At 34.1% G+C, this 22132-nt stretch overlaps 2 protein-coding genes across 4 annotated transcripts in view; one reads left to right on the top strand and one right to left on the bottom strand.

The window, feature by feature from the left end:
* Positions 1–14977, top strand: part of LOC140060186 (kinetochore-associated protein 1-like) — a 27215-nt gene extending 12238 nt beyond the window's left edge. Inside the window, exons 25-59 of the mRNA XM_072106283.1 lie at positions 687–789; positions 916–1053; positions 1170–1295; positions 1404–1541; positions 1908–2030; positions 2203–2264; positions 2806–2907; positions 3172–3359; positions 3511–3608; positions 4103–4298; positions 4759–4931; positions 5212–5313; positions 5540–5668; positions 5821–5937; positions 6112–6224; positions 6532–6706; positions 7045–7140; positions 7379–7474; positions 7762–7852; positions 8041–8099; positions 8451–8643; positions 9305–9378; positions 9665–9872; positions 10172–10293; positions 10931–11004; positions 11173–11242; positions 11475–11590; positions 11920–12151; positions 12467–12578; positions 12670–12733; positions 12905–13034; positions 13550–13639; positions 13747–13892; positions 14293–14395; positions 14715–14977. Of these exons, the coding sequence (XP_071962384.1) occupies positions 687–789; positions 916–1053; positions 1170–1295; positions 1404–1541; positions 1908–2030; positions 2203–2264; positions 2806–2907; positions 3172–3359; positions 3511–3608; positions 4103–4298; positions 4759–4931; positions 5212–5313; positions 5540–5668; positions 5821–5937; positions 6112–6224; positions 6532–6706; positions 7045–7140; positions 7379–7474; positions 7762–7852; positions 8041–8099; positions 8451–8643; positions 9305–9378; positions 9665–9872; positions 10172–10293; positions 10931–11004; positions 11173–11242; positions 11475–11590; positions 11920–12151; positions 12467–12578; positions 12670–12733; positions 12905–13034; positions 13550–13639; positions 13747–13892; positions 14293–14395; positions 14715–14780 (4225 nt within the window). The 3' untranslated portion in view covers positions 14781–14977. The remainder of the gene's footprint in view (positions 1–686; positions 790–915; positions 1054–1169; positions 1296–1403; positions 1542–1907; positions 2031–2202; positions 2265–2805; positions 2908–3171; positions 3360–3510; positions 3609–4102; positions 4299–4758; positions 4932–5211; positions 5314–5539; positions 5669–5820; positions 5938–6111; positions 6225–6531; positions 6707–7044; positions 7141–7378; positions 7475–7761; positions 7853–8040; positions 8100–8450; positions 8644–9304; positions 9379–9664; positions 9873–10171; positions 10294–10930; positions 11005–11172; positions 11243–11474; positions 11591–11919; positions 12152–12466; positions 12579–12669; positions 12734–12904; positions 13035–13549; positions 13640–13746; positions 13893–14292; positions 14396–14714) is intronic.
* Positions 14966–22132, bottom strand: LOC140060187 (uncharacterized). 3 transcript variants are annotated; one of them, XM_072106286.1, is made up of 7 exons: positions 22081–22132; positions 19890–20471; positions 19090–19107; positions 17254–17427; positions 16679–16759; positions 16340–16440; positions 14966–16114 (listed from the first exon to the last, which is right to left on the bottom strand). In XM_072106286.1, exons 2-7 carry the CDS (start codon positions 20337–20339, stop codon positions 15520–15522), a joined length of 1419 nt encoding a protein of 472 aa, XP_071962387.1. In that variant the 5' UTR covers positions 20340–20471; positions 22081–22132; the 3' UTR covers positions 14966–15519. The 3 variants fall into 3 exon arrangements, with proteins under 3 accessions (XP_071962387.1, XP_071962386.1, XP_071962388.1); XM_072106285.1 differs by lacking the exon at positions 22081–22132 and having other exon boundaries at positions 19890–20867; XM_072106287.1 differs by lacking the exons at positions 19090–19107; positions 22081–22132 and having other exon boundaries at positions 14967–16114; positions 19890–20542.

The following is a 22132-nucleotide window of genomic DNA, read 5'->3' as shown; positions in this document are numbered from 1 at the left end:
GATTTTTGTCCACTTTTTTTTATCTCTATGTATCAAATAATTAATACACCACGAAAAACACCCAAAATAATATAGTTTGGCATTTTTATACTTTCGCTATGTGTTTGCGCGCATCATCTAGTTTACACAGAACAATTTTTCTTTAGCGTCTTTTATTTTCCAGTCAAAAGTCAAAGTTCCATATCCACTGTACTATTGCTTTAATTTTTTAGCCTACATATATTGAAGTGAAGGAATAGTGTGTAACAAACCAATAGCCGTAATACAGTAGTTCCGAATGTTATTCGTGATACAATTTGTTTTTATTTTAATAATTTGTCAAAGTACTTTTATCAGAGTGTACTGTTATACTTGGCCATGCTAAGGCAGAAAAAGACCGTGCGGAGCACGGGTTAAGCTTGGTTCCCACTAGAACGTAACGCAAGAACGTAAACGCAACGCAAGCGTTTTAACCAATGACAAGCGAAGTTATAGACAGTTAGCAATCACAAGCGAATAAGCCATCGCTTGTGATTGGTCAATTCAGTTGCGTTGTGTTACGTCCTTGTTTTGCGTCGCTAGTGGGAACCACGCTTTACTGCTAGTGTTGTTAATTTAAGTTATTTGGTGTTAATTTAGGTTAATTGGTGTTAACCAAGTTAATTGGCGTTAACCAAGTTAATTGGTGTTACTTTTTTTTCTTTTAGAGTGAATCAATTAAAGGAGAAATACCGTTTAATGGAACTTAAGGGAATGTTGATCAAGTATGGTTTGAATAAGTTTGATGTTAACAAATGCGTACATGCTGAGGTGAACATTAATTTTTAAAGCAATTCAGTATTTAAGAATCCTTGCTTCTCAAACTAAACACCAGCAGACAATTATAATTTCAATTATTGTACTATTACAAAGATTTATTAATTTTTTAATATTTAGGATGCCATTAAATATATTTTGTCGAAAGACACCGAATCATCCATAGAGGACGCTCTTCAAGTTGTCAAAGCTTACTATGACATTAAAGAAGATTTTGTGTATATGTTCCGACTTCGTTTCTTGGTAACAAATGATCGGGTAAGTTTGCGTCTAACCATTGATCTACGATAGTGTTTAATGGCACGAGCACTGTAACAAGACAATCTTGATATCTCTTACTAGCCTTTTTTATATATATAATTAATTTTTTTTAGATTGAAGAAGTGGTTCCACTGCTGAAGAGTCTAGATTCAGAAATGGCGTATCATTGTTGTTGTAAAATGTTAACATGGACGTTGATACGTCTTGACTGGCCGCACGAGTGTTTGCTAGTTGAGGAGGTTTGTCAAAATTGTATCGGCATTCTTGCGGCTTGCCGTATGTATTATTAGATTCCGTTTGATTAGTTACTTCTTTTGCATTATAGTTTATAAATGTTTTTTTTTAAGGATAAAAGAGAACAAGTTCTTGTGACTGAGGCTTGTATAGAAATTGTCAAGTATACCTTGACCTTTGACCTTGAGCCTATGGAACGTGAGAATCTGAAAGAGGTTGTGAAGAATCTTGTTAAGATGTTGGCTTTACAGGTAATACATGTCAAATTACAGGTTCAGGAGATAGCTCCAGATGTAGCACTAGGGGACGGTCCACCTGGTAGCGATAGGGGCAGATTCAGGTGTAGTAATAGGGGTAGAACTAGGGGCGTATGATCTACATTTTGACAGCTAAAATAGAATTATGCCCTACTTTTGGATATTTAGTTATATTATTTCTGACAGACTATTAATATAATAGATTAGTACTATACCCGTTAAAGAACTTGTTGGGTCCTGAAGGTGTCCCCTTAATAGAGGTTCTGGTGTATTATTGTAATTATTACTAATTAGTAATCAAATATTTTTTTTTATTACTACCTGTTTCATTATTTATACCTGCTTATTGTTTTCAATTAGGTTGAATATCAAGAGTTTATTTCGATGGAAAACTATAAAAATAAAGAGAAGAGAAGCAGTATTCTGACCAAGTATGTGGTCAAGTTTTACACGGGAAACAGAACGGTAAATGGACTCAGAATGGTGAGTGTGTAGTAGTATTACTGTTGATAATATATACTATGTTTATGACAATTCTAGCCTTAATATTGCAACTTAGTACAGAAATTAAAAACCATTATGACTTCAAAGTTTGTGTGTGTGGTATAATTTTTTTTGGTTAATTTATATTTCCAAATATTTTTATTTTTGCTAGAGTCAATTTGCAGGCGAGAAAGAACCGAGTGGAGATGAGCTGAACTTTAATAAGATTCTACGGTAATAAAACATTTTGTAGATATTGCATATGCCTTGTACAAACTTAGTTACTGTACCTACCCACCACTAATTGGGCCCATGTCGCCAACTTAGAGGGCCCCCGATGTGTTTAAATTCCACCAAAGTTAGCACTAATTGGGCCCATGTCGCCAACTTAGAGGGCCCCCGATGCGTTTAAATTCCACCAAAGTTAGCACTAATTGGGCCCATGTCGCCAACTTAGAGGGCCCCCGATGCGTTTAAATTCTATCAAAGTTAGCACTAATTGGGCCCATGTCGCCAACTTAGAGGGCCCCCGATGCGTTTAAATTCCACCAAAGTTAGCACTAATTGGGCCCATGTCGCCAACTTAGAGGGCACCCGATGCGTTTAAATTCCACCAAAGTTAGCACTAATTGGGCCCATGTCGCCAACTTAGAGGGTTAATAACTAAGCCAGAATGAACCCGATGCATTTCAATCCTACCTTGTCTGTATGAATATTAATATTTTAACAATAACTATGTTGAATTTATTTTTTTGAACCACATATGTTATGACAGGTTGAGTGATCTTGTACAAGTCCCAAGGTCGGAGTTGAAAGGTCAAATGGCAATCAAAGCTTCTGAAAGTGGTGAGATTGAGTCTGCTATTCGCATTGCAAGGTACAGTAGGCAATTTTTTCAGAACTTTCAAACCAGAACTTTCAAACTTTATGTGATGTGTCCATATACTGTATGGATATGATGATGTCATATCACTACCATATTTAAGCATATCACTACCATATTTGTCTACATCACACTTTGTCAAACTAGTTACACTGATAGTGTAGACAGAGCTTTATAGACTACTTATTTGTTAAATTATTTAAAATACTATATTTTTCCATTTGGTTTGTATTATTAGTCTACATTTTTTCCCAACAGTGAAATATCTGAATATTGTTGTGATGCTAAAGTAGCGAAATCCTTGTTTACTATATGTCACATCCTCTGCAACCTGTTAGCAACCAAACACAAAGCTATATTTGGTCCGGGAAAAAATGGAATTCCAAAAAACTTGCCAGTAGATATCAATAAACTCGCAAGTATCGCCCTCACGTTCTGCGAAGATGGTAAGCCAAAGATTTATCGTATAACATCATTATAATAATAGTTCGTTCTTATATAGTGCATTTTATAAGCAAGCTCTCAATGCGCTGTATCATGTGATGTGATCACGTGTGTGTCTATTTCTGCAGTAACCATAGTTTTAAATCATTTCAGATATTTTGCAAGATTGTCTGATCCTTTGCAAACACACGTCTCTGGCTAAGGAGGTTTATGAGCAATGTGAACATGGACAGTATGGAGTATCTATGCAGGTTTGAAAAATATAAATTTATTCTAAAGTCTGATGTCATATCACTACCATATTTGGGAATATCACTACCATATTAATATTTAGGAATGTCACTACCATATTTGAGCACATCACACTTTTTTTTCTAAAACATGTTTGATATTGTAGACAGAGCTTTACAACACATTTATTTTGATAGATATAATCCCTATACAGTTGTTTTACACATGAAAACGGTTATTAAGCTCTGTCCACACTTCAAACTGGTTTGTGGTTCAAATCTATGAATCTCAGTAGATCAATGCCACTGTCTCACAGTAAAGCTCTGTCTACACTATCAAACTACTTTGACAAAAAAACTTTGATGTGCCCAAATATGGTAGTGATATGACATTATCATATCCATATATACTGTAGGCACATCACATTTTTTGTCACATAAAGTTTGATACTGTAGACAGAGCTGTACATGCACTCAGACATCATAGTAATGTATGGTTTACATTTTTTATGTAGGAATTGTCTGGCTCAATGAAGACAGACCCTTACTCACATTGGTCCTACAGTACACATTTCAAAGAAGATAGGCTTGTTCTTGATGCTGTTGTCGCTGTACCGCTTACAAACCAACTCACGATGTCGTCCCTTCCCAGAATCCTCCATAATTTACACACTTACCAACAGTCTTCTTTTGTATATTCTGCAATCCAGGGTAAATTTATTACTTTTTTAAAAAATATTTTTTTTATTCTTTACAAAATTTTAAATAGAAAAATAGTCAAGGAGTTTGTCATGTATTTGTTGTCAGTGATTATACCTGTAGTAATAAATCCAACTGCAAGAATAGTGTGGTATTAAAAAGTTTAGTGATGAATTTAGTACAGTTAACTCTCTCAATACTAGACTCTCTGAAAACCGGAAAAACTCCCCCAAAACCAGACTTTTCTCGAAATCCAAAAGGTCCCAAATTCCTATTTACCATTAAAAGCACATTTCGAATACCAGACTTTTTGGAAATCCAGGCATATTTAGTCGGCCTAAAAGTGTCTGGTATTGGGTGAGTTGACTGTAGTAATAATTTGTGAGTAACTGCACTGTACATAGTAAAGTAAAATGTATAATACTTCACAGCGAAAGAAAATAAAAAATATTATATTAAATTAAATTTGAAGAATGTGATGACGAACAAGGAATGGTCAAACTAAACAGTGCTTCTATGAATCTTGTGGATCATTTAATGGAGAACAACATGTTTGAAATGGCGTTCCATGTTCTTAATGAGTTACTCATGTCTGCTGTTATGCACATAGCTGTCAATACAAGTGGCTACCAAACCACCGATCAGGTATTCAATATTACAACCTGTGACCATCCAGTACTGTGACCATTTTAAGAAAGTTTAGTCTAGTTAAGTAGTCAGGGGCAGGGGTGCCGTAGAGGGCCAAATCCTCAATTGAGGACAAATTATGTAAAAAGAAGTAGTACATATAGCTTTAAGTTGTTTTAGCCAACGACACTTCAATCATTAATTAGTTATGATGCATGCATATATGTGTGTGGCTGTGAACATATTCTGGCCCATGTTTAGCCTGAATTAATACTGAATTACTATTTCTTTCATATAGGCTTTGTTGGCATGTATTGACAGTGAGAAGAAGACTGTGATGCAGGTGGCAGCTACAGGCCTGCAAATGGTATCTAGTGTTGTGTCCACACTTCTGGAAAAGGTAAGGTAGATCTTGAACACATGAAGCAGTGTAGAAGAAATGCAGGTTTACAGAAAGCTTATCTACATCCAACTTGCAAACTTTATGTGACAACAAGAATGTGATGTGCACATATATGGACATAATGATGTCATATCACTACCATGTTTGGGCTTACCACTACCTTATTTGGGCACTAAATGGTTAGATTGGATAAATGATAAATAGTATTTTGTATTAATTTCAGATGTTTGGTTGTCGCTATGTTGATGTACATTTAGCACTTGGTTGTCTAACGGTTCTTACAAAGCAGATTGCTCTTACAAAGTTGAAGTCTTTGACGACCAATGCTGGACATAGCTACAAGAAAGTTATGGTATGTAAAAGTAAATATTAATTTAGTGAGAAAAAGTATAAAATGTCCAAATATACTTCATTTCAGCTAAGTCTCTTATCATTCAATACTGCAATTAAAAATGTTTTAATTGCATACAGAATTGAAGTATTTATTAAAATGTTTTATTTCAGCGTATTGCATCTGTTGGGTGCGAGTATGCAAGGTACTGTGACGAGACCAAAGTGTTAGCACTTTGTCAAGAACTTGAGGTGAACGCCTCCTGGGGATACAGACTAGGCAAATTTAAGGTATGGTATTGACAGCTTTCATTTTTACAACTGTTATGTAATGTATAAATGTACTTAAAATGGTACACATAATTATTTTCAAAATATTTGGTATTTATATGTACTCATTAATATTCAAGACAGTCAAGTTTGTGTACTGATTTAATGATCACTGGGTCTTTTACAATTTCCCAGATCCCGTTTAAAGAGGCTTTTATGAGCAAGGAGATATCGGACAAACTACAGGTGCTACCACTGCTTATTGATAATCCTGCTGTTGGTATCGATATGATTAAAGAGTTCTGTAGGTAAGGTTTATGGCGAGATTTTATTTATTTGATAAACATTTCAATCCCTCCCACTGTGAACCTTGCTATTGTTTTAGCTTTCACAGTCCCACCCAATTTTACTTATATTCCCAGTTTCCTTGACTTTCTGCATTCAAAGTATATTATCGTAAAGTTGAGAAACTCAACAGTTCTTTTCAAATAAAGATGTTAATATTATATTATTATTATAGAACTATGTATACATGTGGTGTACTGCAAACTTTAATCAACATTCGATTTCACCATGCAAACCTTCAAACAATAAGAACATTTTATTTTTTTGTAGTGACTTTAATTTAGACAAAGACGATGCGTTGTTAATGTATCTTGAGGCAGTTTTGTTGGCACCGTCCTCCTCCTCGTCATCCAAACCATTTGATAATGTTCTCGTGGCTAACCTCACTATGGAGATCGGCAATCATAGTCTGCTTGCCACTAAACTCTTTAAAATTCTAGATAAGGTTTGTATGATAATGTCAGTATTACTTGTAATTGCTACTTACACAGTAGAACCTCTACTAAAGGGACCCCCTCAGAAAATAATACCCCTTGTTTGTTTAACAGGAAAGTTCTCCTTAATTAGAGGTGTCCGGAAAGTGAGATTCTACTCTATTTGAAAAGTTGGGTTTTCTCATTCTTGCTTATCAAACCCAAATATGGTAGTGATATGACATCATCATGTCCATATATGGGCACATAACATTTTTTTCACATAAAGTTTGATAGTGTAGACAGAGCGTAAGTTTATGTTTCCTGCTAAGCCACGTTACTCATATTTACTATCTTTATCTTTTCATAGGTTAATTCTTACGATTACACTCGCTTGACGTTTGTGTTGCGTATTATCCTTATTTTCAGCGTAGAGGATTCCTCCAAAATGGCAAAAGCACAGCTGGTAGGGAAAATATTATACTCATTCATTAGATATTTAAAAATACTAAAAAGTTATATTTTGCATTTTAAAACTATTTCACTCAAAATCATCAAAGACAAAACGTCACCCAGGCAACACGTCACCCAGGCAACACTTAATCCAGGCAACACTTAATCCAGGCAACACTTAACCCAGGCAACATGTGACTCTGGACCATACTATTATAAATGTCATTTATAATTCACTTCTTCATGTTTAGGGTCTAGACCTACTTAACTACCTTGTGATGTATACCAGATGTGAGCCGCCTGGTCCATTTGAAGTTCAATTTCAGTGTAGAACGGAAGAAGATAAGGTGAATTCATATACATCGTAATATTTATACATTAGCAAAATTGTTTACTATACTTTTTAATTACTTTGTAATTTCTCATTAATAACTTAAGTACAATTAAATCATAAAATGGTTTAAAATGAACAATAATTTTACACATTGTGTGCGTCCATTACTTTATAAAGTTAATTTTCCCAAAAGCAGAAATGCTTTAAAACATCCTTTTGGTTTTTCCACCCTTTTGGTTTTTCCATTCTTTTAGTTTTTCCCCCTTTGTAAAGCCAGTGATTTTATGTTTATCTCTCCAGTTGGTTGTAACTGCTGAGAGTTTATCACCACTGTCATCGGAGCGTCTGCCATATCATCCACTCGTCTGCGGTGGTCAGTGGAAAATATTATGTAAGTAGTGGTACTATGGTGGGTTAGAATGCTATGCTTGTAATCCACAGAGACTGGGTTCGATCATAGATTCTTCAAACTTGACTGACATTATTCCTAAACTTTAGTACCTTAGAAACAAATTTCCATTTTTAAGTGGACCAATAAAATGTCTTGAATCTTGAATCTACTATAATTTCTCTTTTTAGCTCCTGAATTAAATGAGGAATCAGTTGATAACCTTATACCAATTTCTGAACTGTTAAATGTAAGTACTACTTAAGTATTGAGCACGCTAACTTTTTGATATGGTACCCAACAAGATACTGTTACAAACCTTTGGTTTTCTAGGATTACCTATTTCAGGCTTTGGTCCACAATAATCCTAATAAAGCATGGTTCCCACTAGCGATGCAACGTAACGCAACCTAAGAAAGTGCCCTTCCAATAATTTTGTTTGCCCCCGTCTGCGTCCAACTTGTGATCATGCAATACGTCGCTGCGTTTCATCACTAGTGGGAACCACGCTTAAGTAATATAGTAGTCAAGTAAATAAATAGTTTTCTAACTTGGTTTGGTTTTAAGAACAATTTAATAGAAACATGTTAAATGATTCTAGCTTAACAGGGATGTGCTGTACGTAAACGCAATACACAACGTTTTGAAGAAACACAAAGAGAATGCATCCAGCAGTAAGACAAGGAAGCTGGACATGAGGACACTGCAAGGCATCAAGAACATGTTGATGAGCATAGCTGATCCTGCTGTATCTGTAGCATCAGCTAGGCTAGTAGCTCAGGAATTACCAACTGGTAAGCAACAATAAAGTAATCCATAAATAATATCATTGGTCAGATGTTTTTCCCTACTCGTATGTAATTTGTACTTTATACTATTAAAGTACATTGAGAATAGTAATTCTCAATTCTCAGTCTCGAACCCATGACCTCAAGATCACTAGCCATCACCAACCACTGAGGTTGCGCTGATGGCTAGGGGTTAGATTCGAGCCCAAGTATACTGATCATACATACTAAATCATTTACAGTATAGTAGGGCCTGTCCGTGACACCCCTATTAAGGGGACTAAATCATTTACAGTATAGTAGGGCCTGTCTGTGACACCTATTAAGGGGACGCTTTGCAATAAAACGAAGAAGGAAACACAAGATTGAGGGCGCTGCACTGCAAGCGACCACCTTGATGCTTCTCTTGTTGATGTTTTGTAATTTTTACTGTTTATCTAGCAGAAGTGAAGTTTTTTTAGTATTTATTGATGTCAACTAACCGTTATGATATTCTATAGAAATTGTTAACAAATTTCATGTTCGCCTTGTGTTCATGACAATAAAGATTTATCTTATCTTAGTAAGGAACACCTCTATTAAGCCGACACTTTGTTGTGTCCCCTTGAAGGCGTCCTCATAGTAGTGATTAAACTGTATATAGCATTGTTTATTTCAATCTCTCTAGGTCCAGAAAAAGTTGTAGCTCTTCATTTCTGTGTGTTACTGGCTTCAAGGTGGAAGGTGACATGCAAAGAAAAGGTACGATTTTTTGTTTTATTTCACTTAGCTGTATCGTGTCTGCTGACAGGAACAGGCCTATACCATAGCACCTAACGTCTAAATAAACACTAACCAATCTACCAAAAAGCTACTTTGCAGAAATTTCGTGACGTAACGCTTTTGAAGAATATGCTACTGTATAGTGTTAGAAGACACGATACAGTATTAAATATGGGCTAAAAGATACTGCATTATGTTCATTGTTGCTAGACTTGATACTGCTCATGTATCCGGTGAAATCTAAATGTCTTCTTTTGCTCATCAGCCAAAAGAGTTAGAGAAGTCAAGCATGATGCATAAGAAGCTGGTAGAGGTGCATAGCTGCCTAGCAACTGAACAGGTACTATACAAGTATGGACTTGCAGACAAAGAATACCTCTCAATTGTTCACACTCCAGCGAGACTCATCTTCAAGTTGTATGAACATCCATCAATTGAGAAAAAAATGGCAGGAGAGTTAGATGGTGTACCAGGTAACAACACAGTAGATTAAATATCCAATACCCCTTTGCCCAGTTACCTAGCAAAACATTGGAATTTGCACACACGGGGTCAGTCAACAGTTTGGTTTGGTGTGAACTAAAAAATGAAACTCCATAGTTCGAACACAGCATGGTTGAAGACCTTAATGCACTCTGCACTTCCAACTCCGAAAACAGTATGAAGAAAACATCATTAAAACATATCACCGATAATTAACCATTATTTATGAATATTAATAATATAAAGCAGTATATCATTTTGAAACTTAGTATGTACTAAATGTTTTCAGACATTCACAAAGCTGTTGATGAGATTGCAAAGGTTAATAACAGTAACATTAATAAGATACGACGGACGTTGACTGAGAAATGGCTGCTGTACACGCCGACTAAACAACTGGAGGATGAAACTGTAAGTGTAACATTTAATGTAATAATAATAAGCATATTCATAAATTTTAATGTATCAATAATATATACAGTATATCTTCTCCGAACAAAGTGCAATATGTTTTAACACTATAGTCAACCCCTATTCATAGGACAGACCTATTTAGGGACACCTATTATTAAGGGACACATTGTTGGGTCCCTAAGGCGTCACTGCAGGTGTCCCCAACCCCTATTCATAGGACAGACCTATTTAGGGACACCTATTATTAAGGGACACATTGTTGGGTCCCTAAGGCGTCACTGCAGGTGTCCCCAACCCCTATTCAGAGGACAGACCTATTTAGGAACACCTCTATTATTAAGGGACACATTGTTGGGTCCCTAAGGCATCACTGCAGGTGTCCCCAACCCCTATTCATAGTACAGACCTATTTAGGGACACCTCTATTATTAAGGGACACATTGTTGGGTCCCTAAGGCATCACTGCAGGTGTCCCCAACCCCTATTCATTGAACACCCCTATTAAGGGAACACTTTCCTGTGAAACAAACAAGGGAAATATATCTTGTATCACTACATCCAACCTCTATTCAGGAGACACCCCTATTAAAGGGACACTTTGAGTATTAAATGTTTTTATTGTTTGTTTCTGCAGATTAACTTTTCATTCAATACGTTCAACCTAATCAAAGAAGTCCAAATTAGTGAAGAAGAAAAGAGTTTAAGAAGGTGAACATAGATTTTCAGTTTGTAGTAAAGCCTGATATTTTCCTGCAATGATGATAGATGCTAATACTCACTTACGTTTGTCTCTCTCCACCCAGGTGTGAATGGGTACCTGGTAGGATTACATGTTCACCTATGTTTATGACAATAATTATCTTTTTTTTTAATTAGGGTCATGTATATATTACAATACAGCCAGATTGAGAACAGCGCCCTCTTCCTGCTTGGTCACGCATTTAAGGTAAATATGGATTTATAAACATTTTCTTCAATTGTATATTCTTTATCAACATGCATTAGGGAGCTTTTGATTTCCAATGATCAGGAACCAACTCATTGATGTGTTGATTGCCGTCTGGGCCTAGAAACCATGACTGTTTAGTTGAGGAATAGCATGAGGAAGCATGTCTCAATTTTCCTGCATATGAACTATGACCTATTAACATGATAATTTCCAATTTTTTCTGTACTAGGAATCATCCTCTCACACGGATTTTGCATGTCAAATTCGCGCTCTTCGATGTCTATTTAACTTGATCAACAAAGATGAGATCGAGAGAATTTCTTTAAGGCCTGTGGATGATATCAGGTATGTGGACTCAACAAGTTGCTTTGTTTAGCAAAGTGGCATGTGCTGTAAGCATTAAGCTCTGTTTACACTATCTAAAAAAGTTTGATGTGCTCAAATATGGTAATGATATGCTTTATGGTAGTGATATGATGTCATCGTTTCCATATGGGCACATCACATTATTTTGTCAAATCAAGTTCAATAGTGTAGACAGAGCTGCTTTAGGGGCAGGTGATTCTTATACCATATTCATATATTCTATAATAATTTTTTTTTAATGTGAAAGGCAGGTTGAAAATTATTATTATTATTTTTTTTTGTATTAATATATCATTTTATTTTACTAGAGATTTCATGCAGAACTTGTTATATCTGAACGACTTACAGTCAATAAATGCAGGGATGAAGATGACAACGTTTGTTACGTCAAACAAGGATGGTTTAGTCCGTGGTTTGTGGCGTAATCACGCCCACGAACCAAAAGCGTTGCGCTTGATCTCTGACCTCTGCTTGGATTACGAGATTTACGACCCTAATCTTTGGAACAGTATCTTGCAGCAGTTGTATAAATACAGCATGGTTGGTATTTTATATACAATACAATAGAGCACCCCTATTGAGAGGATGCCTTCAGGACCAAACAAATTATCTCTATTGGCTGTAGTGTTAGTTATGTGAAAATTTAAAATCAAATTTAACTTTTAAAGAGCGTAAATACATTTTCTCTAACTTTTGAAGTAAATATAATGGAACTGAAGTCTTTAATTATACTTAAGTTATAACCCCACTGTGTTTTTCCTAAGTCTATCTAGTAGTATTCTTTATGTTAAAAGGAACTCATAAATTTACATTTTTTTGATCATCATAAAGATTGCTGTTCATATTCATTTACAGATGGATTACTTACAACATGTTTTGGTGACACTATCTGCAATTCCTTGCTTATGGCAAGTCAGATGTCTACCCAATGTCTGGAAGATTATTATCAACAGACCATTCTCAACAGGTAACCAGGCACATGTTGGTATGACTAGCTACATAAAGACATGTATGATAACAACAAGTATTAATTCATAATTTGAACTTTGACATTTCAGTATCACTGCCTCTGACAGAAGACCAAGAGTTAGCGTGTCATAAAGCATACGTTTTGTTACAAAGGTCAGATATTTTGGAATGATAAACATTTGTAAATGCTGTATTACCCAAACTGCAATAGAACCGCCTTCTTTGGGACACACCTATTATTTGTTGAGTCCTTAATGTGTCTCCTTAATAGGGGTTCTTTTATATCCGGTATTGTTTATTTACTTATTTAATTCTTAATTTCAGGTGTCCAATGTTGTTGGATATGGATCATTTAAATTTTTCACGACAGTTTCTTGGAGTTGAAATGCATGCCCACAGCCTGGGATGTTTACTGTTGATTCCGCAAACTGAAAAGCGCAAACAGCAGCTACAGGTATACATCCGTGTAGAGCCAAATATCAAAACAGTATACTAACGTTTTTGGAGATTTAATATGGTACTAAGAAATGGAATTGTTGGGAAAAACAGAATTAAATCAGTTACTCACAATTTTTCATATAATTGTTCAGATGTTTTTCCTTACTCTGATGTAATTGTACTTTATACTAAGTACATTTGAGTAATTCTTTGGTGGGACTCGAACCCATGACCTCCAGATCACTAGCCTGGCGTTCATACCTCTAGATCACCGAGCTTGTGGTGATGACTAGTGGTTAGATTCGAGCCCAAGTAAGCAGCAGGTACTGAACCAACAGGGTTGTTACAATCTTCATATACTATTTGTAAAAGAGTAATGTCTAGCCTACATAATTCACAGTAGATATTATGTATTGGTTGAAAAGGGAGAATATCTAATTCGTTGAAATAATCACTCTATTTAACGAGGCATACTTGTGATTATTAGTAACTCGCCACTCAACAGAAAAAACCCATTTTGTTTTTTCTAAGGTTATGCTAAGCAGTAAGTGTCACTTGAAAATATTGGACCAAGTGAAAAAATACCAAGGAAAAAAAAAGGTTTTACCACAGTCCCAACAGGTTAGTGGACTTTACTATGAACTATGATCATACTTTATCCCTTTCTCATAACACCATACAAAACTATACATCATTGGCCTGTGCACCATCTACTATTGTGTTTTCAGATTCGATCGGCTGTCTTCATAAATATAGATGAAAGAGGCATGTATGATGACTTAGCCAATACCAGTCACTACAAACCACTGGCTTTGTTTCTTGTAAGCCATCAGAGGATAGAAAAGGTCATTAAGTACATACTGCAGCAAGACAGGTAAACACTATGCCACTACGCCTACATGAAAACCTACTCCGCCCCTGGATAAGTTTGTTTGTGAATAGAAAATTATTATATTTTAATATACACTAGCTCTCCATCAAATTACCCTTCCAATTAAAAAAGCTTTTGTTTTGTATAGAGATTCTTTTTTAAGCTTTGTCTACACTATCAAACTAGTTTGACAAAAAAAAGGGTGATGTGCCCAAATACGGTAGTGATATGCCAAAACATGGTAGTGATATGACATCATGTCCATATATGGGCACATCACATTTTTTGTCACATAAAGTTTGATAGTTTAGACAAGGCTTTAGTGTATTGTAAAGAATTCAGAGGAACTTATATCCACTCTTCCAATGAAGTTTATATAGATAGTTTTGTTTTTAATTTATAGGATAAATGATGCTACTCAGCTTGTCAGTAATTACCTACGACTGCATCCAAACACAGAAGCCGCAAAACAAACTGTCAACGACTCGCACCTAACAAAACTAAAGGTTTGTATATTATGTACAACTTGCTATTTAAATTTAGAAATATTAGCAGTTTGCTGTCAAATGAATGTCCACCATTTGATTAGTAAAATTCATGATCATGTCTCTGTGACCTGATTGTGAAATTGGTCTAAACATACAATTTTTATTCATGGCCAAATGGCTGAAGGAGAATCCTGTGAGTTTTGGTCATGCGGTTTAGGAGATATAGTAACACAATTTGGTTAAGTGCTATTATAAAAATGATGAATGTAGAATTGCTCTGTCACCATGGATGAATTATGAATTCATAATTGAAAAAGGTGTTTTACATTTGTTGTAGGTGTTTCTGGCGTTTCATAACTTGGAAAGTTATGCTGATAGAATTGATGAAAAACTCAAGATGTGAAAGACCAATATATCCTTATAATGGTTTGAAAAAAGACGATATGGCATTGATTGTACTTTTATGTCAATCAAATTATATAACTAATTATTACTCAATCAATGTATATGAATAACTAGATAGTATATTATTGCAAAACGTAAAAAATTACCCATGGGTAGTAATAAATTCTGATAGCAATATTTATTTAATTGTATTTTCTGATTGTGCCATGTTTTTCCCAGTTTTCTACACCTTATTGTAACAGAAAAGCTGTATACAGTTGTAACCAAGTTTATTACTGTACAATTTATCAGTCTTGAATGTCTGCCTGCCTAAATAGGGATAATAACATATTTATGCATTTAATTAAAACAAAATTGCATCCACTTATTAAATTATACAGTAGAGAGAGTTCAGAAATGTTACAAAAATTATTTGAAAACATAGGCACATGATGCATACATCTGCATTGTTAAAACTTTTTATAAAATTGTATTATATATTTTAACAAATTGTTACTAGATACTACATTCTCAGCAATCCATAACATTTCGACACTTAAGGTAGGAAAATGATGAGCTCTCTTCTAATGTGGTACAATTACAATAGATTTTGTTTTCTGTTACTGTATACTATTTGTGTGCGATATTATTGTGCTATTTGAAATTGTTTGATGTTTTTGTATCCTGGACACAAGGATGATATTTCAACCGAATTAATTGAATTACTTGATCTCCATTCACAATATAGTGACTACAGGTCACATGACATTACATGTTGTGCTTTTACTGGACGCAGGCTCACAGACCGTGCTATCAACAACATGGTCACCGATCATACTACCAGATCCTTCCGATGATCCCATACCATCAGATGTACCTGGCTGCAGTCCACTTGTCAATTTAGACTCATTACGCCTGATACTATACCGAGATGCGCGACCCCCGTCAGAAGACGATGACCTGTCGCTGCTGTTTTTCCTACGTAGCTGAGCCTGTTGGTTTATGCTCAATAGTCCATCTTCATTTAATCTGTTTAACGTGATATGTTTGTGTACAGATTTGTAACGCTCTTGATCTTTAGGTTTGTTTGTTGGTGTACTGTTTCCACTTGCCAAATTCCTTTGGCTTAATTGTCCAAGCGCCACTGCTAGTTGCGTTTCAAGATGTTTAATTTTTTGTTCGTTTTTCTTCTTTTCCGCCTTTAAACCACTCACCTCATCATGTACAGAATGTAACTGTTCTGACATTGTTTGTAAATTGTATTTGGTTGATTTTAACTCCGTTTCTGTTTTACGTAAATTAGCTTTTAGAATGTAATCATCTTCGTCATTCAGGTGTTGAAGGTCATTGAACCTGTGAATATGAATATTAATGACAGGTCATGTTTTGTATCTTTACAATAATACCATGACAAATCTACACTACAGTAATTTTATTTTTAGTTAGTGGAAGTAGAATAGGGAGCTTTAAATTTGCCAAAATTCAGGACGAACATTCAAAATGTGATGTCAATTTATTGTTAGTCGATATTGAATTCTTCGCTCGATTCTGTGACACACTTCTTATTTATTTTAATACCTTTCACCACGTTTAGTTGTCAGTATTGAATTAACGTTGACCCCTGACCCCTGCAATCGTTCTTTGTCAAGCTCAAGTTCGCTGTGTAGTATATCCAATTCCTGAAAACGACAATTGTGAATTTAACATAATTATTGTAACTTAATTATCAATCAAACACAAATTTAAAATGTTCAAGACAAATTCAGCAATTTGTAGAAAAGCTTCATTGAATTACAATTTTTTACGTTGTATACAATTTAAATTTTGTCCTGAATCTTAATTTAGTTTCAACCTCATTCTTTAAAGATTTTTACGCTAGGACATCAACGTGAGAAAGTTAAGAATATGTTAAAATACCTCGTCTAGATTTTTCAGCTGCTCTTCTCGACTCTTACATATTTCACTTCTTCTGTCAAGGTATTTTTCTGCCTGCTCAATCTAAAAATAAAATTGCAAAATACAATATTAAAATACTTAATTTAGACAGAAATAGCTGATCACACACTGCATGAAATTTTTTCCACTTCAGTCTTTACAAATTTTGTTAAAGTAACAAATTAAATTCAGAAATCAACAAAATAATGCAAGAATTCCACCATTCAAAACATTGAAAATGATTAGTTCTAAAAATAAATTGTGATTTAAAATTCAGAAACCGCAACCAAAAATAATGCAAGAAATCCCCATCCCAAACAATGAAAATTAGTACAGTACTAAGTTGTCCACCAAATTGAACTTACCCTGTAGGTTCATACATTAAAAAAGTATTGTGACAGCAAGTTAGACACTGTCCACCAAATTAAAACATCTTACCATTGGTGTCACTTATGGACAGGTATTAATAGCAGTAACAGTATTGTGACAGCATGTTAGAAACTCTCCACCACAGAACACACAAACTGACTTACGATACAGACCATGGGTTTTCTCACCTCTGTCTCGAAATCCATGCACTGTTTAAACCGCCGATCCAATTCGTCTTCGAGTTCTTTCAGTTCTTCCATTCTTTTTGCCATACTTTGCATTTCTTCATCCATCTGTAGTTCCGTTAGCTGTGTCAAATATTCTCGTCGTTTGTCGGATAAATCCGTTTCATACTTCTTGATCTGTTTACAAAACCATATCTCCGTTTTAATTGTATCACAACATAAAATAATATGTTAAAAGTATAGTATGTAAAAAACACATGGTATAAACAAGGATTTAAATTGCCATACCAGATAGCACTGCACCAACAACTATTGATCTTACCACTGTATATGAAAACAATTGTCTACATTACCAAACTACTGTACTTTGACCAAAAAAAATGTGTGATGTGCCCAAATATGGTAGTGATATGCACAAATATGGTAGTGATATGCACAAATATGGTAGTGATATGACATCATCATGTCCATATATGGGTACATCACATTTTGTTGTCACATAAAGTTTGATAGTATAGACAAGGCTTAAGTCTATACACAGTGATGTTACTATACAACCAACTATTTGTGTTTAAAATTATAATAAAATGGATCACAGGATAAATTGAGTTTCAGTAAAATGTTGTTATTGATCATAATTGTAATATAAATTATATGCGAGGGAACTTAACGACATGGTTACCATGGTTACCAAAGTACCTTAATCTTCTCTTTGTATTGTTAGCAATACAGAGACAGTAGCTACTGGATTACAATAAACTTGTGCGTTATTTGTCATGTAAATGTTTGTTTTCTAATGACACTACTGTTATCTCAGACAATATAAAGTGACCTCCAACAAGTAACTACCATTTATCATAATTGCAGAAGGTATTGTAAATAGTGCTTATCACAAAAACATCACGTTCCTGCCGATCGTTCTTTATTTCAAGCAGTGAACACCAACAAGTTGAATATTAAAATATTATTAACATATACAATAATACATTGAAATTGAAAAGGTTACACCAAAACATCTAAGGAACAACGAAAATCTACAGAGACACCCATTTTTACAGACATTTACGCAAGAAAATTTGACAAGGTGATCAAAGCGAAAATTACAGTATGTCAGAGATGTCAAAGTAAAATAACGAAACAATTAAAATAGAATTAAGAAATTTATACAAGAATTTTAAGTCCTGTCTTGTTCTACATGGTGTAGGAGAAATGATTGGTCGATAAAGGGCCAATCAAGCGCTTTATATTATGCGTTCAATCAATTCTACCGCGGATTGCTTAATTGCGTAAAAAGCAACAGGTTAATCAATAAAGATTCTCGTTAAATTTTCTTTTTTTTTAAACGTTTGGTCGTAACTACTCAATAAAATGTGTTTGCATTGAAGGAACTTTAATTACACAGAGTTTGATTACTGTGTCAATAATTACACTTCAAATTTATGGCACCATTCTGTAGTTAATTAGATTCAAACGAAAAATGACATGTAATTTATCATACTGTACATGTATTTCTGATATTGATGATTTTGATACTGTACTATATTGTTGTTCATCTTTTAATATACATTCTATTGTGTTGTATAGTTTGGATACAGTGTGTATGAATATGAAAGACTGGAGGTTTTTTTTTTACCGAAAGCTCTATACTTCTTTCTGCCTGATTTAAATTACTTTATCATTTTGATTTTGCTTATAGTATTCTGTTTGTATCTTCATTGAATTCATTTTTTTTCCGGTTTTATATATATTATTTTATATAAAAACATGCAACAAACACTATATAGTATTACAATACAACTGTACATAAAACACATACACATGCCAAGTTCAACTGCCTACCTCTTGCTTAGATGGTGGCTAGAATATAGATACAATGTGAATGAAATTAATTGTGTTATACTGTAGGGCAGGTGTGTCTTATGATATAAGATATTATATTATACTGTAGTTCCATGGTACAAGACAACCCTGGGGTGTAAATTATATACTTTAAAGCCTTGTCTACACTATCAAACCAGGGATATTATTTTACATCTCTGATCAAACTATGGGATAAAAAAAATGTGATGTGGCCATATATTATGAACATGATGATGCTACTATAATATTTGGGCATATCACCACCATATTTGGGCACATCACACTTTTTTTTGGTCAAACCATTTTGATAGTGTAGACAGAGCTTAAGCATAGACCCATTGTACAGTAGGGGCTTCAGCATAGACCCATTGTACAGTAGGGGCTTAAGCATAGACCCATTGTACAGTAGGGGCTTAAGCATAGACCCATTGTACAGTAGGGGCTTAAGCATAGACCCATTGTACAGTAAGGGCTTAAGCATAGACCCATTGTACAGTAGGGGCTTCATGATGGTTTTACTTTATAGAAATCAATACTATACTGTTATTTATGTGTTTTTTTTTCACTAAATTTTCTTTTTGGAATTTTAAGAAATATTAAGACCTTATAATAATAATAATAAACAGTATTTATATAGCGCCTAATGGATCACTGACCCCTCTAGGTGCTTTACATAGGACCTTAACTCACTTATAGTCTGATTGCAATTCATTGATACTTTATATATTAAAAAATATATACATAATAATAAAAGACATTAGTCAGTAGGATATACTTACTTCCTCTTGAAATTTTGTTTTCGTGTCCTGTAACTTTTGTTTTAAATCATGTTTTTGTTCTTTATATTCAAGTTTTTTTTTCTCCAGTTTCTTTTCCCATTTTCCCACACTTCCAGAATGTTCTGTATTATTTTCCGTGTGACCAACACCATCTACATGTTCCTTATAATTGTTCCCAACATTGACGACTTCATTTGATTTGTCCTCTGCTCGATGTTTGTGTCGCCCTCGTCCTTGTCGAGTTTTAATATCATTGTCTGATTTTTTAGTTTCTAAGTTCTGTACATTGTCATGTGATTTGCTATTTGAAACAGCCTCTGCAAAGCTACTGTCAGTTTTACTTGAATTAACTGTCGACTCTTCAGTATTATTTAAAGGCTGCGGATTTGATTCTAATCTAGTCATATTTACACGATCATTCTCAATTATTTCATCTTTATTATTTTGCATCTTTTTCTTTTTCAACCTGTGATGTTAATTATTATCAGTTTGTTGGTGGGTAATAGAATTGCCATTTAATTTTCAAGATTTCCAAAATAAAATCAACCATCCTGTAAGATGATCATACTTCAATACCTGGAACTGAAAAAAACAATAGCAAAATAGAATCTAGATATTTTATACAGTAAAATATAGATTAAACAAGCTCCTGGTAGTATTAAACAGGCTGCTAATGTCTAAAGCTCTGTCTACACTATCAAACTAGTTTGACAAAAAAAGTGTGATGTGCCCAAATATTGTAGTGATATGCTTAAATATGGTAGTGATATGACATCATCATGTCCATATATAGGCACCTCACATAAAGTTTGAAGGTGTGGACAGAGCTTTAGAGGCTGCTGGTCTTGCAGGCCTGACTGCAACATTAAGTAGACGTTATTGATTCACAACCCAACAACCCTTTACAATAAGTGTTTGTAACCATTTGCATTATTCTAATCAATTTAAACGGTCTACAATAAATATAATTAGTAATATCAACAATATGTACTTACTTTTAATAGTTATACAGTTTTGAAATTCAGATACATAATAATTACATATCAAAATATACATAAATTGTAGATACTGGTGACAGACAGACTTACATTGAGTTATAATAGAAGTTCACTGTGTAATACATATTGATCCGCAAGCCAATGCATTCACATGCTAAACTACAAACCTATTGAAATCTGGATAGGCCGTTTTAGTCGTTATGGCGATAACTAAACTTCTCATATGACCTTTGTCTTTATACGCTTGAGCGAGTATACTATTGAGTAGGTGGGGACACTATTTGTACTTATTAGTCATTAACGTTGTAATCTAAACCTATAGATGTTTGATTATTTGTGATCAAATTTAATGTATTTTTTATTGTCCATTCCAAATTAATGTTAATTCATTTAACGACACACACCTTGTAAAATTACTTAAACTTTCAATTATTTAGGGTATACTATTCAGTTTTTCAGACAAAAAAGTACAATTTTATCAATGAAAAAGTTTTTATATTTTCATAGAAGGGATTTCTAAACCTTCTTACAGCCCTGCCCCACCCCACCTGAGATGCCCCACCCCACCTGAGATACCCCCACCATAACCCACCCCCTTAAAAAATATAAATAAATACTGTATTTAACATTCCTTGATTATTAGTGATAAATATCTTTGTATGAACAGTGATATTGCGGTTTAAAACCAAATTATGGTTACTAATTTTAATTATATTTATTTTTTTTTACAAGAATATTGAGCTTGCATAGGAATGTGGCCATAAATGTATCATAGTTTAAATAGCTTAAAATACACATTTTCCCTTTAGTGAGTTTAAATAACAATACTGCATATTTTATTTTAAATTATAATTAGTACATGTTACACAAAAGTAAAATAAATCAACAAATACAATCTCAAGGGTTTTGTTAATTAATAAATAACATAAATAATAATATAATAAATAATATAATATATTTTAAAACTTAATAAACACTGATCGTAATGAATATCATTGAATCTATTTTATTACTACACAAGACTAAATAAATTGATGGTTTGCCCGGCAACTAAATAAATTAGGGAATATTAAAATCTGTAATTTGTTGATCAAAAACAAACATATCATCTTTGTGTTTGTCTAGGCAGCATAGTCACGGTGATTACTAAGATGTGTCATACTAAAATTAAAACAATTATTATTACATCTTACCTTAATGACTTAATTAACACGACAAGAGTTATAACACTCAAATTCTTTAATT

The sequence above is a fragment of the Antedon mediterranea genome, chromosome 10 (genome assembly GCF_964355755.1).
Source record: "Antedon mediterranea chromosome 10, ecAntMedi1.1, whole genome shotgun sequence".
Taxonomy (NCBI): Eukaryota; Metazoa; Echinodermata; class Crinoidea; order Comatulida; family Antedonidae; genus Antedon; species Antedon mediterranea.
Note: the sequence above shows the minus strand (reverse complement) of the source record. Positions and strands in the feature narration are given on the sequence as shown.